Source organism: Ipomoea triloba, chromosome 2, assembly GCF_003576645.1.
Source record: "Ipomoea triloba cultivar NCNSP0323 chromosome 2, ASM357664v1".
NCBI classification, from domain to species: domain Eukaryota; kingdom Viridiplantae; phylum Streptophyta; class Magnoliopsida; order Solanales; family Convolvulaceae; genus Ipomoea; species Ipomoea triloba.
In genome coordinates this window covers 272,896-288,658 of record NC_044917.1, presented here as the reverse complement: position 1 = coordinate 288,658, position 15,763 = coordinate 272,896, and the positions used below count along the sequence as shown (strand labels likewise).

General features: G+C 34.7%; 3 protein-coding genes across 3 annotated transcripts; 2 read left to right on the top strand and 1 right to left on the bottom strand.

The window, feature by feature from the left end:
* Window positions 1-2,847: 2,847 nt before the first annotated feature.
* LOC116010605 (GEM-like protein 7) lies at window positions 2,848-4,232 on the bottom strand. Its single transcript, XM_031250088.1, has 4 exons — window positions 3,920-4,232; window positions 3,732-3,812; window positions 3,332-3,606; window positions 2,848-3,237 (listed from the first exon to the last, which is right to left on the bottom strand). The coding sequence occupies exons 1-4, from the start codon at window positions 4,086-4,088 to the stop codon at window positions 3,061-3,063; spliced, it is 702 nt and encodes a 233-aa protein (XP_031105948.1). The 5' UTR covers window positions 4,089-4,232; the 3' UTR covers window positions 2,848-3,060.
* Window positions 4,233-5,858: 1,626 nt separating this feature from the next.
* LOC116010176 (dolichyl-diphosphooligosaccharide--protein glycosyltransferase subunit STT3B) lies at window positions 5,859-10,510 on the top strand. Its single transcript, XM_031249459.1, has 7 exons — window positions 5,859-6,400; window positions 6,969-7,482; window positions 7,680-8,216; window positions 8,587-9,041; window positions 9,510-9,632; window positions 9,768-9,827; window positions 10,059-10,510. Exons 1-7 carry the CDS (start codon window positions 6,012-6,014, stop codon window positions 10,186-10,188), a joined length of 2,208 nt encoding a protein of 735 aa, XP_031105319.1. The 5' UTR covers window positions 5,859-6,011; the 3' UTR covers window positions 10,189-10,510.
* Window positions 10,511-12,731: 2,221 nt separating this feature from the next.
* LOC116011332 (vacuolar-processing enzyme-like) lies at window positions 12,732-15,188 on the top strand. Its single transcript, XM_031250881.1, has 8 exons — window positions 12,732-12,947; window positions 13,050-13,371; window positions 13,500-13,585; window positions 13,715-13,827; window positions 13,955-14,041; window positions 14,293-14,566; window positions 14,687-14,890; window positions 14,981-15,188. Exons 1-8 carry the CDS (start codon window positions 12,732-12,734, stop codon window positions 15,128-15,130), a joined length of 1,452 nt encoding a protein of 483 aa, XP_031106741.1. The 3' UTR covers window positions 15,131-15,188.
* Window positions 15,189-15,763: the final 575 nt, after the last annotated feature.

Genomic DNA, 15,763 nt, shown 5'->3' with positions numbered 1-15,763 from the left:
TAGCCCCCCCTCTTTCTCTCTCTCTCTATATAAAATAAGATAAAATAAAATAAAATAAAATAATAATAATAATAATAATAACAACAACAACAATAATAATAACAACAACAGCTCACTATGAACAACAATACAATCAATTTTATCTTTCCTTAAAAATTGTAGAAGAGAGTTACGTTTATGCTAACATTAGAAAAAATATTTTAAATTATATATAAACATACATAAACAGACAGATGGAGTTGATGACAAAACTAATTAAGTTAAAATAAAGAAAAGAAAATAGATGGATGGGTGGTATCCAAGGTTTGTACGTAGTTGTCTATTGAGATTGGAAAGTATATTTAATTTGAATTGGTAAAACACTTTTGGTTGTTAAATGAAAGAGGTTGATTTACAGATGAATTATATACGTTTAAATAACTTGTAAAGTGTATTCAAAAAAAAAATAACTTGTAAAGTGTTTGTTTCTTTTGTATATTAAGTTGAAGTGGAGGCTAATCAAGAAGGGGATGAACAAAAGGCAGGCGGGCTGCACGAGTAAATTAGGTTGTAGGTGGATAAGTGGATTAAAATTTGAAAAGTAATTGCAAATTAAGTTGTCCTTTTTATATATTATATTTTACAAACATTTTTTAAACCACCATTTAAAAAATTTCCGGGTGTCTTCTACCGTTAAGCAATAGATCGAAGACCCGAGTTCAAAAATACACCATCAATATAATCGTCTAAGCGGTAAAATGATTGAGAACCTTAAATAATCACATACCATTAATATTGTAACAGTTATATGTTATTAGGTCTCATAAATTCTAACCAAACTCCTAACTTAACTATTAGTGTTGCATCATATAACAAATACTTAATATTATAATAACTTATAATAAATGTTAAAATAATAAATAATAGTAAACGTTACACATGCATCTCCCCTATATATACACAATCCGGCCATGTGATCCCTTAGCTAGCTAGCCAGCCAGGTCATTACCAACACAAAAACAAACACTTTTTTCTCTTCTGTTCTGTTCTGTTCAGTCATATGTTGAACTGGAGCTAGCTAGGCCTGGCCTGCCATGGAGATCTGCAAGACGATGCTGGTGTTTTTCCTTGTTGTTTCTTCTACTCTTCTTTCTGCACTTGCTGCCTCAAGTAATTAATAAACTAACTCATCAAAACCCCCGGCCCCTTTGATTGTATATATATGTGTTGATGAAATTGTTTAAATTTGGTTATTTATGATGCATGATGAGTTGGTTCAATTCTTTGGTGAACAGGAAATCTAAAGGAAATTAGCAGCGAGAATATTAAGGCAGCTGAAGAAGATGAGGCTTTGATGGATCTGATGAGCGGAGGTGTTTTGGAAGAAAAAAGATACGATGAGGTGCTGGGAAGGGGAAGGATGAATATGGAGACAATAATTAATGATTATTCAGGAACTGGTGCCAACACCCATCATGATCCAAAGCCTCCTGGAAGTAACGATTAATATATTTAATTTACATCACAATATATGTACGTGGATGGATCGGATGAATTCATGTATGTATGTATACTTAGAGATCGAACATATATATATATATATATATATATATATATATATATATGTATGTATGTTGTACTTGTGTATATAGAAATAAATAATAATGATAAAAAGTTGTTGCACCATTGATTAGCCAAAGAATGTGGCTTAGCCGCCTTTGCCTTTTTATACCCATCTTGGTTTAGCAGTTGTTTAATTATTATAGTTTTTTTGGATAATTTAACTTAATTTGAACTCTTTTCCTTTAATTTTTGGAGACAATAAAATAAAAGCTTGCAGGCAAGTAGCCCCTCTGATTTGCTTTCTTCTTGCTGGCAAAAACTGGAGTTATAAATGAACTTCAAGATCATGTGTTGTCGATAGAAATCCGTTTCACACTCTTCAATGCATAACTAATATAATGCTGACAGGATGGATAAAGTAGCTAGGAATATGCTTAAATATATATTAACCTAGCTAGTAGCTAATTGCTAGTGGATGGAGTTCACATTCATTATTGAGCTTCCTTCTATCAAATGCTGTGAATCTTGGATAAGATTTTTTGCCCACAAGTATCATTTCCGGCCAAGCCATGTGTCATCATATCATATCCTTACACCACTACTTGTTATCAACTACTATCCCACAATCATATCATATGTGCCTTGCATTGTGACTATATTAAGTGTTACTACGATAGATCATGGAGCTTGCATGATTTGAGATCAACATACATACATTTTTTTTATACCATGAATTGGTCTAGCTAGGATATGATGATAAAAAAAAATATACAATCACTATTCGATTGCATAAATTCAGCTCTATATATATAATTGTAATAGTTGTGGTCGCTATATAATGTTTTAGTTAGACATACAAAGTTTTAACATTTCCATTTAAGATCTTTAACACTTTATATTGATGTACGATTAAACTTCAATTCGTGATAAGGAAAGATTTAAAAAAAAAATGTTTTACCAACTTTTCTGATGGCCTGGTAAAGTGGTAATGATGTGGGCAGCCCAAAAATCAAATTTTATATACATGGAATTTGATGATTCCCTAATTTTGCACATTCTACTATAGTAATATTTTACATGAAACTAGTTATCTAACTTTAATATGCTAGGAAATTCACCAAAAACAACATTTTTCCGTTGGCTCAACCCATGTTTTCAAAAAGTTGTTCTTTAATAAAACTAAATAATTTATGGAGCATCCTTAATACCAACAAGTGGACAAAAGTCACAAAACTAAAGATAAGAATGCTAAAATCGATAACAGTCATCAATTGGAATTCATGTATAGTAACTCCAAGCACTATATAATATAAATGTTGTTTTCAAAAAAATATATATATAATATAAATGTTATGTACTCCTAATGTTGGGAGTTGATAAATTGACATTTATAAATTTAAGGAAAAAAAAAATTTGTACACACCAAATTCCTAGGCACTCTGCTTAATTTTCAAATGTTTACACTTGTTTTTTCCCAAACTCTCTATATAGAACTAAGCTAAACATAAATAGAAAGGATTAATTGATAGACGAAATTGCCTTCTGCAAATTCAGAAAAGCCTTCTCATATCGTACGAATCCCATGAACCAAAACTCGAAATTGTCTTTCGTCACTACTTGAATGTACTTCTGAGATGGTTTATCCACGTTCGCACTTGGATTAGCTCGCTGAATCTTCTTCACTGGAATAATAACCTGCTTAATTCAATTCTTTAATTATGATTATTGACGTTATAATTAAATTGAAAAAAGGTAGGTAGAGAAGATGGAGTAGTTGGAACTAACGAACCTTGTATGGTGTTCTAAGGACGCCGCCGGTGGGACAAGGAAGAACGATGGGTCGTTCACTGCAAAACGCCACTTTCTCCGTAGAAACAAACAGAATTCCGGCGATAGGACCGGCCGTGGTTGACAAGTAGCACTGCGAAGCCTTGAGCAACTTCTCCTCGTCGCTAACGTTAAATATGTGCCTGAACATTTGTCTTCTTCCACCTTCTTTTATTATTTTTGCCCCCAGGCTCAATTTCCCTTTCACTGTCTCCGACAACCTCGGACTCATCTTCACTGCATTTTTATTTTAATGTAAAATGTTAATTAAGAAAGGAATGGATGAAATTAAAGAGAAATTCAAGCCTTAATAAATAAATTTACTGTTAGAAATAAAAATAAATCTTGATAAAAAGAATTACCATGCTCTCGGATTCTGTAAGCATAACTCCGGACCTTCCTCCTGAACTTCTTTTGGGGAACAATAGCAGAGTCATCCTGATCTGTATAATCCAAAATAAATAAATAAATTTTCCAGCTCTTTTGATCTGTATGTGTTCGTCACAGTATCTCCAGAAAATACAGAAAAGAAAAAGAAAAAAATGTATACTCGTTCTGAAGCTTGGGGAGTTGTCATCTGAACTCACAAAAATAGAATCATCATCATCATCTTGAGAGAAAGAAGAGTGTCTCTCTGAGATTGTCTCTACTGATGACGCCATGATTGAAGGACTTGTAGAAAACTGATCTTCAAACTGATGATGATTATCGATCTTCATCTTCAATAATGGAATCGTCACAAAAAAATAAAGCTTTTAATTTTCTCGTCGTTTTTTCCCTGGCTCTGAAGACTGAGATGAGATAATTCTAATTCTGGGGACACGGGTGAATCAAATTGTTGCGAAAAATAGAAGCTTAATTAGTGCATGTGAATGGAGCTAGGACGGAATTAAGGGCATATTTAACCTGACGGTCGGCGCGGACTGTACGTACATGTTATTAATTAATATTAATATAATTTATAATAAAGCCCTGTAACTTTTCCCTTGTTTTCGTTAGACAGTCAAAGATTCTTTTTGTTTTTTTTCTCCATTTCCACACCAAATGCTGTGGCAGTTTGGCCTATGGGACAAATTCTAGAACATTAATTTATTAAGCTAAGGCTGCTCTTTCTGTGAAGCTAAGGCTAACTAATCCATTATATTGCTATCAATTATACACGCACATTATTGTTTCCAATCAAATAATTTGTATTTTTATATGATATTATGTATCTAATATACAGAATCAATATGTCATCTATGTCCAACATAAATTGATTTATCTTCTTATGATTCTCTGTCAACTAAAATACTTAATTCAAAATATACTTTCGAATAGCATTTGTACTGTGACATTACCGTAAATAAAAAAATAACTTAATTTAGTTTTATTAGGCCAGGGTTACTTTTCTTATATACACGACTATATATACAAAGTCTTTGCGCATGCAGCCTAATAAATACGACTGACCCCATAACTAATTGACAATATTTGAGTTTGTATCATACAATGTGACTAACATTGAAAAGGACAACATATATAAGGCTGTGAATGGATGGATAATGTGGAAGTTTCCTCTCTTCATCACCATTTCTGTATCTCTGATCTACTGATATTTAAACCTATAAACACGCACAGTACTATATATTATACACACGTCAATTTATGAAGAAAAGTATATATGTGGAGGGAATAAAACTAAAGATATGGCCATCAAGATGGAATTCAAAGCAAGCACTCCTTGATAGAACAACTAACCTAACTTCAAATCAAAATTCTAGAAAGACCAAATGTATGTTGACTTTGATTTTACAACGTATGGTTTGTAGTTATTACTAATAAATGCATTTACATATGGTTTCCATTAATATTATTAGCTCCCAGCCGCCGTGGGAACTTAATTGACTTCCATTTTTGTAGCTCATCACTCACCTATATCATCTAGTTATATTAGAAGTATATGGACAGTTTTCCTGTGATTCTTCTGGATTATCAGTTTGGTGTTCCTCGACCACCGGACCACGTATGGGTGATTGTATTTTTTTATTGAGATTTTCATTTTCGTTTGATTAAAAAAAAGTCCTTTATACTAAATACAGAATTGCCAACTACTACATAGTGTGATGACACTTCAATTATCATTTTAAATGAGTAGTCGCAAAATTGAATCTGGTGGGGGCATTGATTCAGATTGACAAAATATATAACGGATACTAACTTATAAAGAAAAATGGAGAAAAAAAAATGTAAGAATTTGTAAATTAAAGTATTTGATTGATCTAAATGGGAGGTAGATGAGGATTGGATGAGGTAAAAGGTTGAACCCATGGACAATTGGACAAGCTAAGAGGGCTAAGAAACAAAAGTTGATGGATCAATGGACTTGAACCTGGTAATCTCATCTGGGCTTGTTGAAGTGGGCCTTAAAATCCAGACTGCAGAAATGAATAATAATCTAATCTACACTGGTACTACACTCCAGTAAAAGTCTTCTTTATCGTCAATTCGCTTTGATTTTCAACGATCCTCTTCTAATCTAATGTTATGTGGATCTTCCCTTCCCACTGATGCTGTTGTAGCTGAATACTCCGGAGTATAGTTTCAGTGTCGAGTTAGGGTTTTCAGGAATTCGCAGCCAATTTCTACCAGATCTAAATTAAATGGTGACGAAAGAGGCGAAAGGTACGGCGGCAATGGATCTGCCGGCGGCCACGCCCGCCCTGACTCTGCAATCCGCCCTCAAGTCCCTCAAGCTGAAGACGAAGCAGCAGGAGGTGCTGATACGGGTGACGATCCTGTGCTTGGTGTACGTTCTGGCCTTCATCACGCGCCTCTTCAGCGTTTTGAGGTACGAGAGCATGATCCACGAGTTCGATCCCTACTTCAATTACCGGACCACTCTCTTTCTCACCGAGAAAGGCTTCTATGAGTTCTGGAACTGGTTTGATTCCGAGAGTTGGTACCCGCTCGGTCGGATCATCGGCGGCACGCTTTACCCGGGCCTCATGGTTACCGCTGCCCTCATGTACTGGACAATTAGGTTCTTCAGGTATTGAAAATGTACCAATTTGGCTCATTTACGTTCACAAGTTTGTTTCTTTTTTATAATGTTGACATCTGGATAAAGCATCTGATTCCTAATCACGTGATGTATGATCCACAGTGTGGCATTGGCGTCATAGATATGGTTGTTGATCATGGATTTCTGATTCGAATTTAGCTTTATGTAAAGTTTAGAAAATGGGATCTACTTCAATTAGCTGAAATTGAAAGGGAAGAAGAGTAAATGAGGGGTTTGTGTTTAAGAGTAAAAGTGAACATTTTTACTTTATAGGGATGTTATTCATCAAATACAGCTGAATGTTAATAAAAGAAATGACAAGGATAAAGAAATGAGATTTTAAAAAATAAATAATAATCATCATTTCTGGCGTTTTGTTTTTCTTTATTTTTGCCATTTCACTGTAAAAGGTGTGAACTTTCTACTTAGTTGGCTATAAAATATCAAGACTAGTAAATGATTTAGTGATATGGTAGATTGGAATACACACTAGCTACAATATATGCTTAATTTTGTTTTGAAAACAACTTACCAAAAACTTCATGAATGTTTGCAGGTTTGCGGTCCACATTCGTGAGGTCTGTGTGCTGCTTGCACCATTCTTTGCTTCCAACACCACTCTTGTGGCATACTTCTTTGGAAAAGAATTATGGGATTCTGGTGCTGGACTTGTAGCCGCAGCATTAATTGCTATTTGCCCGGGCTACATCTCACGGTCTGTGGCAGGGTCATATGATAATGAGGGGGTTGCCATTTTTGCCCTTTTGCTTACTTTCTATTTATTTGTCAAGGCGGTGAATACAGGATCACTTGCTTGGGCTCTTGCCTCAGCTTTTGGGTACTTCTACATGGTCTCAGCTTGGGGTGGCTATGTCTTCATCATTAATTTAATCCCACTCTATGTGTTGGTTCTCTTGATTACTGGGAGATACTCAATGAGGCTATATGTAGCTTACAATTGCATGTATATTTTAGGAATGTTGCTTGCAATGCAGATTCGTTTTGTGGGTTTTCAGCACGTACAGTCTGGAGAACATATGGCTGCGATGGGAGTGTTTTTCTTAGTGCAGGTATCAATTCTTTCCCCTTTGTTTGGATAGTTTCTTAAGAACATCTTAGGCGTTGATCATGCACTTTCTGGATATATTCTTGGTATTTCTTTTCTATATGCTAATGAAACAGTAATTCTTGGCCTTTTTCTTCATCTACATAAATGTTAGGTTGAGTTAGTGTTAATGAGTATTACAAATGTCTGATCTTTGTGCAGGTATTTTACTTCTTGGATTGGGTGAAGCACCAATTGAATGATCAAAAGTTGTTTCAAGCTTTCCTGAGAATTACAGTGACTAGTGCAGTTGGTTTGGGTGCCATTGCACTTGGAGTTGGAACTGCTTCTGGATATATCTCTCCATGGACTGGTCGGTTTTACTCTCTCCTGGATCCAACTTATGCAAAAGACCACATCCCTATAATTGCATCTGTATCCGAACATCAGCCTACAGCGTGGTCATCTTTCATGTTTGATTTCCATATATTGCTTATACTCTTCCCTGCTGGACTCTATTTCTGCTTCAAACGACTATCGGATGCCACAATTTTTATAGTGATGTATGGTCTCACTAGCATGTACTTTGCTGGAGTCATGGTTCGTCTAATTCTTGTTGCTACACCTGCTGTATGCCTTATTAGTGCAATTGCAGTCTCTGCCACTGTAAAAAATTTGACTCAGCTGGTCAGGACAAAACCCAAAGTTGCCCATGGTGGTTCTGGAAAAGGATCAGCCAGTGGAAAGGCTTCATCTAAGGTGACATCCAGCACTAGTAACACTATAGTTTGATAATTTCTTGAATTAGTATTGCTGAATTTTCTCCATAGACTTCTCTCTCTAGCTAATGTCACTTTTATCAGCATTTCTGTGGTTTATGCTACAGTTTTATTTTCGCTTCTATTTGTATTATTGAAATTTCTTGTTCTCTATATACCTCCCTCAACCAGAGACTATCATTTAACCTTCCATGCTGATTAGTGATTAATAGTATCCCTAGGGTGGTTTGCTCTCTTCCATCTCTTTTCAAGTGAATTATGCATCTTGCTTTGAGTTTTCTTTGCTGGTATGCATATTCAGAAATATTAGTTCCCTTATCATATTGTTATTTTGTATAATCCTCTAACAGGCTTCACTTGATCTATCTCTGCCATACCAAAGAAATGGTGCAATTGCTTTGCTCCTTGGTGCTTTTTATTTGTTGAGTAGATATGCAATCCATTGTACCTGGGTGACATCAGAGGCATATTCATCTCCCTCAATTGTCTTAGCTGCAAGGGGCGCCCATGGAAATCGGATCATCTTTGATGACTATCGTGAAGCATACTTTTGGTTGAGACAAAACACTCCTCAAGATGCTAAGGTGATGTCTTGGTGGGATTATGGTTATCAGATCACTGCAATGGGAAACAGGACTGTAATTGTTGACAACAACACCTGGAACAACACACACATTGCAACTGTTGGACGAGCAATGTCATCTTATGAGGATGAAGCATATGACATAATGAGATCCTTGGATGTAGATTATGTTTTGGTTGTATTTGGAGGTGTCACTGGGTATTCATCTGACGATATAAACAAGTAAGTGATTTGTGTTTTCAACATGTCCAGATAGGGTGCTATCTAGTGTCAAATGTGTGTGTGTGTGTGTGTACACGTTCTTCGAAGTGTCAAAATATATAGTGAGAGTATTCCAAAAATACCCATTTCAATTTCTTGATGCATTGGTTTTGGCTGGGCAAGTGGCTACAATATATTACCTGCCTGCTCTGGGACAACTGTTACTTTTTATTAGGTCATTAGGTGTAAAGGATAGACCTATATACTGTGTGAATGTTATAAAAGATCAGACCTAGTTTGCAAGGCTTTTACATTAGTTCTTTGTATGCTAAGGAAAAACAGTTAATCAGATTATGCTGATGAAGAATAGTTCATATTTTCATTTCATATTTATTTTACATAATTCTTATTTTCTCCCATTCCATTGCTTACCTGCAATTTCTTATGTCTACATGCCTACACTTTAAATTGGATGAAATTTGTATTCAGGTTTCTTTGGATGGTAAGGATTGGGGGTGGAGTGTTTCCTGTAATTAAGGAACCAGATTATCTTGTCAATGGGGAGTATCGTGTTGACAAAGGTGCTGCGCCAAAGATGTTGAACTGTCTAATGTAAGTTGTCCCCTTGATTATATATAATACTTAATGGAGTATTTCATTGCTTTGTATTAGGTTTGCCTACTTCTATCCCCATATAAATCTGGTTTCCTACAACAGATTGTTTTATACTCTTGTGATTGTGGTTAGGTACAAGCTCTGTTATTATCGCTTCGGTGAGCTGACAACAGAATATGGCAAACCTCCAGGGTAACTCTTAATGCATACTTCTCTAGTTCTCAGAAGTCATCTTTGCTTTCAGCTCCTCCTCCTCATCAAATCACTATTGCTTTCTCGTCCACATGACCTTTAAAACTTTTGCATTGCATTACCTACCTTTTCTTGTGATAGATACAACCTGCAAATTAAGGTTCCAACTTTTTTCATTCTCTTCAAATTGTGTTTCTAACTTATTGCATTCTCCTTTTCTTCTAATAATAGATACGACCGAGCAAGAGGAGTTGAAATTGGAAACAAGGACATAAAGCTCGAGTACTTGGAAGAGGCATTCACGACATCAAATTGGATTGTCAGGATTTACAAAGTGAAGCCACCCAACAATAGATGGTAGTTTGCTCCTGCTCCTTAGAACAATAGATGGTAAAAAAAAAAAAATCGAACTCCTTTGCCCACTCTTCCTGCGGGATGGACATGTCATATGAGTGCCTGAGTTTTTACATACATTAGAGATAGATACCATTTTCTTTCTTGCTTCTGTGACCCTCATAGACTCCTTTTTGCAGGTTAATAGTATGTTCTTAGTAGACTAATTAAATTAAGGTAGTACATCATGAAATGGGTTGTACTGATTTTGTAGTTTCCTTTGAGCATTCTGTGATTTACTTCAGTCCCATTTCCGAATCCTTATCTTCCTCGGAGATAATTATGTTAAATTGTGTCGTCTATACATTTTCACCAATGTCACGTCATCTAATGTTTTGGTAGGTCCAACATTTTGCTTTCATAGTGACCCTAGTTGGTAAAAGACTACAATCTATAACCCTAGGTGGTAGAGGATTATAAAGTGTGTATTATTGAGCAGTTCACAAGTTTTTACCTTAGTCAATAAAGGACTATAAGGTTGTCTATAACTGAATAGTCTCAATAAATACCTCTTATAAAAAGTCAATATAAATTTTGTAATTACCCGATTAATTAAGGTGAGGTTGCCTTAGTGTATTGCTTCAATTCTTATCCAACAGCTACCCACATATGTATTTATCCAATGTATTGCTTCAATTCTTATCCAACGGCGACCCACATATATATATGACTATGTATCTAAAACAATGGAAAGGAAAATGAATTATAAAATCTAATGAAAAATTGACCATAGTTTAAGCCTAATTGGATATAGTCTTCTAAATATTTGCTGGCCAGCACAGCATTCCTAAGACGCCATAAAAATAAAAATAAAAAATAAAAGTTTCTACTCTGCTGGACCTCCTGACTTTGACCCGTCCCCCAACACTCCAATTATTATACCATGGATCAGGACCGGTAACTACAAACACATCATATTTTAACAACATATTGTGTGTATGTACTTAACATATTATGCATGGTTAAAAAAATCGCTAGGCGCTCGGGGACGCCTAGTATCTAGGGTGCCTAGGCGGGGATTAATCGGCGCCTAGACGCCTGTGTATTTTTTATTTTTTAAAAATTTGTTTAAATTTTTAAATTTTTAAGACTTGATAATTATGAACTATTTAAAACTTTAATTGTTAATACTAAAATATTAAATATTAATCTAAAAACATCTAGAGTTTGAACGATTTAGGGTTATTTTGCTCAAAACGATGTCGTTTTGAGTGAAATAACTCATTTTAAAAAGAAGGGAGCAATAACTAATCGACTGACTAGGCGACCTAGTCGATCGCCTAGACCACCGATTATGGTGATACGCTAGGCGGACGGCCAGCGGCTAGGCACCGATTAATCAGTGGCGGGATTTTTGCAACACTGATATTATGTGTTGGTAACTTCATGTTTTGTGTTCTCAAGACAAACTATTAAGGTATAGCATATGACAACTAACATAATCTGATGTTATTTTGGACTAAGGTCTACAATACAAAATAAATCCTGGTCTATGGTACAATATGCTCTAACACACGCAAGGTTTGTTCTAAATAAAGAATTATGGTTATACGTCATTACATCTCAAATATAACTTTATTATCCCAAAAAGTGTTTACTTCTAATTAATTGATTCTTTACTTTGTATTTTATGTAATTTGAGTACGTGCACTAATCATTCACATTTTATGAATCAGACGTTAACATGTTTGTCGAAAATGTACGTAATGTGTTGTGTCCTTACCGTAACCGGATGACTTTCACAACTCAAATTCCATTAGTTTTTTGTTTTTTTTTTTATACTACTGATCATAGCTACTTTCTAAAAGAGTCAACTAGTGCTACTAAACCACAAGAACTTTGCCCTTAAATTTCATTAATTAGTTGAAATAAAAAGGTTAATTGACAATGAAACTAAACCCCACGCACGCACTTTGAGAAGTTCATCAAATCAGTTTGCAAAAAACCAATGTTTTCAGTGCACTAAGAAAACGTTTAGGATACCCACAAAACAATGGCATTATTTAGTTACCTTATTAACTAATTTTAGCTTATTTGATTATTATTAATTGTTTGACTTAATTAAATAGTCACTATATTTGACTAATTAGCTTTTTATAACAATTTATTGCTCTAAAATGTTAAAATTCAAAAAAGTTGCTCAAAATAACTTTTTGGATAAACTTTTTGAGAAGTTATTTTATATGCCAATTTATTAAACATCTTTCAACAATTATTTAATGCTATCAACTAGTCAAACCCGCTAACTCAATGAGCTAACAATTATTTACTAAACACCCCAATTTAATTTCTTGAATTAAGCACATAGATAAAAACCTAGGAAATTAAAACAGCGAACCATAAACTATATCTACTAGGAATATTATTGGCACTTTGATTAGCCCGCAGCTGTTTCCAGCAACAGGTAACCTTTTTGCATATATATATATTCATGAGCTGAGCTGAGATCAAATAAGAAATATATTTTGTGATCGAGTACGTGTCTTAGCTTTAATTCGATCGAATTCCTCAATGGGGGTTAGTAGCTCTATTACATTGAAAGTGATATTGGTGTTGGCGGTGCTTGTTGTGGCGGTACAGCCTCCTCCTTGTGGCGCTGCAACTGACCGGCTAAGCACAATACTCCGGTCGGCGGTAGACAAGGACGGAGAAGATGAAAATTCCGGAGGCACAAAATGGGCGGTTCTTGTGGCCGGTTCAAATGAATACTGGAATTACCGTCATCAGGTGAATATATAGCTGGTTGTTATATATAATATATTATTATTAATTAGCGTAACAGGGCGGATTAATTAATTGAATTGCATGTATGTATGTTTGTGGATGTAGTCGGATGTTTGCCATGCATATCAACTTCTGAAAAAGGGAGGGTTGAAGGATGAAAATATAATAGTTTTCATGTACGATGACATTGCAAATAATGAAGAAAATCCAAGAAAAGGAGTGATAATTAATAGTCCAAATGGTAGCGACGTGTATGCTGGGGTGCCTAAGGACTACACGGGTGAAGAAGTGAACACGGACAATTTTTTTGCAGTGCTTCTGGGAAACAAGAGCGCCGTCGTGGGTGGAAGTGGCAAAGTACTTAACACGAAAAACAAAGATGTCATCTTCATTTATTATGCCGATCATGGAGCTCCTGGATACGTTGGTCAGTACACTTAATGTTCATCCAATTTCATAATTTTATACTACTCCGATCCGTATTATTTAGCAACAAGCTATGCTAAGCTAGCTAGAAACATATAATATAATTATTATAAGTCTTTGATTTTGCAGCTATGCCATCCGGCTCAGATCTTTATGCCGATCAATTGATTGCTGTTTTGAAGAAGAAACATGAAGCTGGAACCTATAAAAAGATGGTAATTATGAACAGATACTGCATTGTAATAGAGTCATCAGTAGTATTTAAAAAAAAAAGAATATATATATAATGATGATTGAGGCATTAATTGTATGGTAATGATATATAAATGCATGCATGCATGCAGGTTATCTATATAGAAGCATGCGAGAGTGGGAGTATGTTTGAAGGATTATTGCCTGATGATTGGAACATTTACGCAATGACAGCAGCCAATACAGAGGAGAGTAGTTGGGGTTGGTATGTATAAAATGCATTCAGTTTATATATAATCTTTTATTTATTTATTTATAATATTGATGAAAGAGCATTTATATATATATATATATATATATATATATATATAATCTTTTAATTTAATTACCAGGTATTGTCCTGGTGAAGAACCTGCACCCCCACCAGAATACACCACGTGCTTGGGAGATTTGTTCAGTATTGCTTGGATGGAGGATAGGTATATATATTTAATATATATATATATATTGTAATTGGATGTGATCTATATATATACATGCATATATGCAGAATTGAAGATTATTGTTTAATTTCTTCCATCTTTTTCTTCAACTTAATTAATTATCTTGCTCATCATCACTCAGCTCGATCGCTAGCTAGCTAACATATATATATATATATATATATATATATATATATATATGTAATTGTAGGTTGTAATATATAAAATTGAATGTTTTGTATTTGCAGTGATTGTCACAACAGGAAGAAGGAGAGAATCGAAGAGCAATTCGAGAGGGTGAAGTACAGAACCTTTAACAATGGAACAGAAATGGGGTCTCACGTAAAGGAGTATGGGAACATGGATATAAGAAAGGACAAGCTTTCAAAGTACCAAGGATATGTTGCAGCTGATTCTAAACACTGCTGGGTCCCTCCCACTAATAATGTTAATGTTGCCACCATGCCCATGCCTGGGGGTGTTCATCAAAGGGACGCTGAGCTTCTCTACCTCTGGGAGAAGGTATGTACGTAGTTGATTATATACATATGGGTTCAATTATTTCATCCGGTCCATTATCTCACCTGTAATTATAATTAATAATTAAGCTAAATGTGGTTGAATAATATTATGTATGTGTAGTACAAGAGACTAGGAGACAAGTCGGAAATGAAGGAGAAGGTCTTAAAGGAGATAGGTGAGAAGATGCAACTCAGAGCACATATAGATGGGAGTGTTGCTGCAATTGGAGATTATCTATTTGGTACACAAAAAGCCCATTCCATTCTCAAATCTGTCAGGAAAACCGGCCCTCTGGTTGATGATTGGGAATGCCTCAGATCAATGGTACTATACTAACCAATTCAATGCCCTATTTTTATTCCATCTCCACGCCACTATATATAATATGTATGTATGTGTTCAATTAATTGGCAGGTGAAGATATTTGAGGAACACTGTGGGGCATTGGGAGAATATGGAAGGAAGCACATGAGAGCATTTGCAAACATTTGCAACAATGCCATCTCCTTAGCTGCCATGGGGAAGGCCTCCATGGCTGCTTGTGATGGCCATAGCGCTCAGTAATCCCTTTTAAATATAATAATTACCCTTCATATGGAATGGAATAATGAAATGTATATGTAACTAGTATTATACCCGTGCGGTGCACGAACTATAATTATTCACGTCTCAAATAAATTTAATTGTTATATCTAATAATATTACATCTCACACCAAGTCAGTCAATGGTATAAGAAAATATATTATAACAATAATTATACAATAATTATATAAATCTCCTAATATAACAATAATAAATAATTATCCTAATATTTTAAACATTGTTCTTTATTTTATATATATAATAATAGTTTTGATTGCATACCAATTACTTAATATTACTAATATTGAAATACGTTAGCATTAAACTTTGCAAAATTTATTATTAATAATATTAATATAATTTTGGACCATTAAAGTCCTAATATAAATGAATTAACTAACGACACTTACTGACATAAGAATAAAATTACAAATGACTAGAACATCTTATAGTAAATGATAAAATATATACTCCGTATAATCTAAAATATATACTCGGTATATATAAACATACTCCGTATATATAGGGGCATAGGGCTGCAAAGAAAAAAAAACCAAAGCCCATCTTTCCTTATAGCCCAACTATAAATACCCAGCCCACCCATTTCAACCCGT

Bases quoted from the DNA above. Each gene is read 5' to 3' on its own strand.
- LOC116010605 (XM_031250088.1), bottom strand. From the start codon at position 4,088: ATGAAGATCGATAATCATCATCAGTTTGAAGATCAGTTTTCTACAAGT. The intron at 3,607-3,731 runs GTAATTCTTTTT...ATAAAAATGCAG, and splicing joins TTACAGAATCCGAGAGCATG to TGAAGATGAGTCCGAGGTTG. The intron at 3,238-3,331 runs GTTCGTTAGTTC...TGAATTAAGCAG, and splicing joins TCCTTAGAACACCATACAAG to GTTATTATTCCAGTGAAGAA.
- LOC116010176 (XM_031249459.1), top strand. From the start codon at position 6,012: ATGGTGACGAAAGAGGCGAAAGGTACGGCGGCAATGGATCTGCCGGCG. The intron at 6,401-6,968 runs GTATTGAAAATG...GAATGTTTGCAG, and splicing joins TGGACAATTAGGTTCTTCAG to GTTTGCGGTCCACATTCGTG. The intron at 8,217-8,586 runs GTGACATCCAGC...ATCCTCTAACAG, and splicing joins GTGGAAAGGCTTCATCTAAG to GCTTCACTTGATCTATCTCT.
- LOC116011332 (XM_031250881.1), top strand. From the start codon at position 12,732: ATGGGGGTTAGTAGCTCTATTACATTGAAAGTGATATTGGTGTTGGCG. The intron at 13,372-13,499 runs GTCAGTACACTT...TTGATTTTGCAG, and splicing joins TGGAGCTCCTGGATACGTTG to CTATGCCATCCGGCTCAGAT. The intron at 14,567-14,686 runs GTATGTACGTAG...ATGTATGTGTAG, and splicing joins TTCTCTACCTCTGGGAGAAG to TACAAGAGACTAGGAGACAA.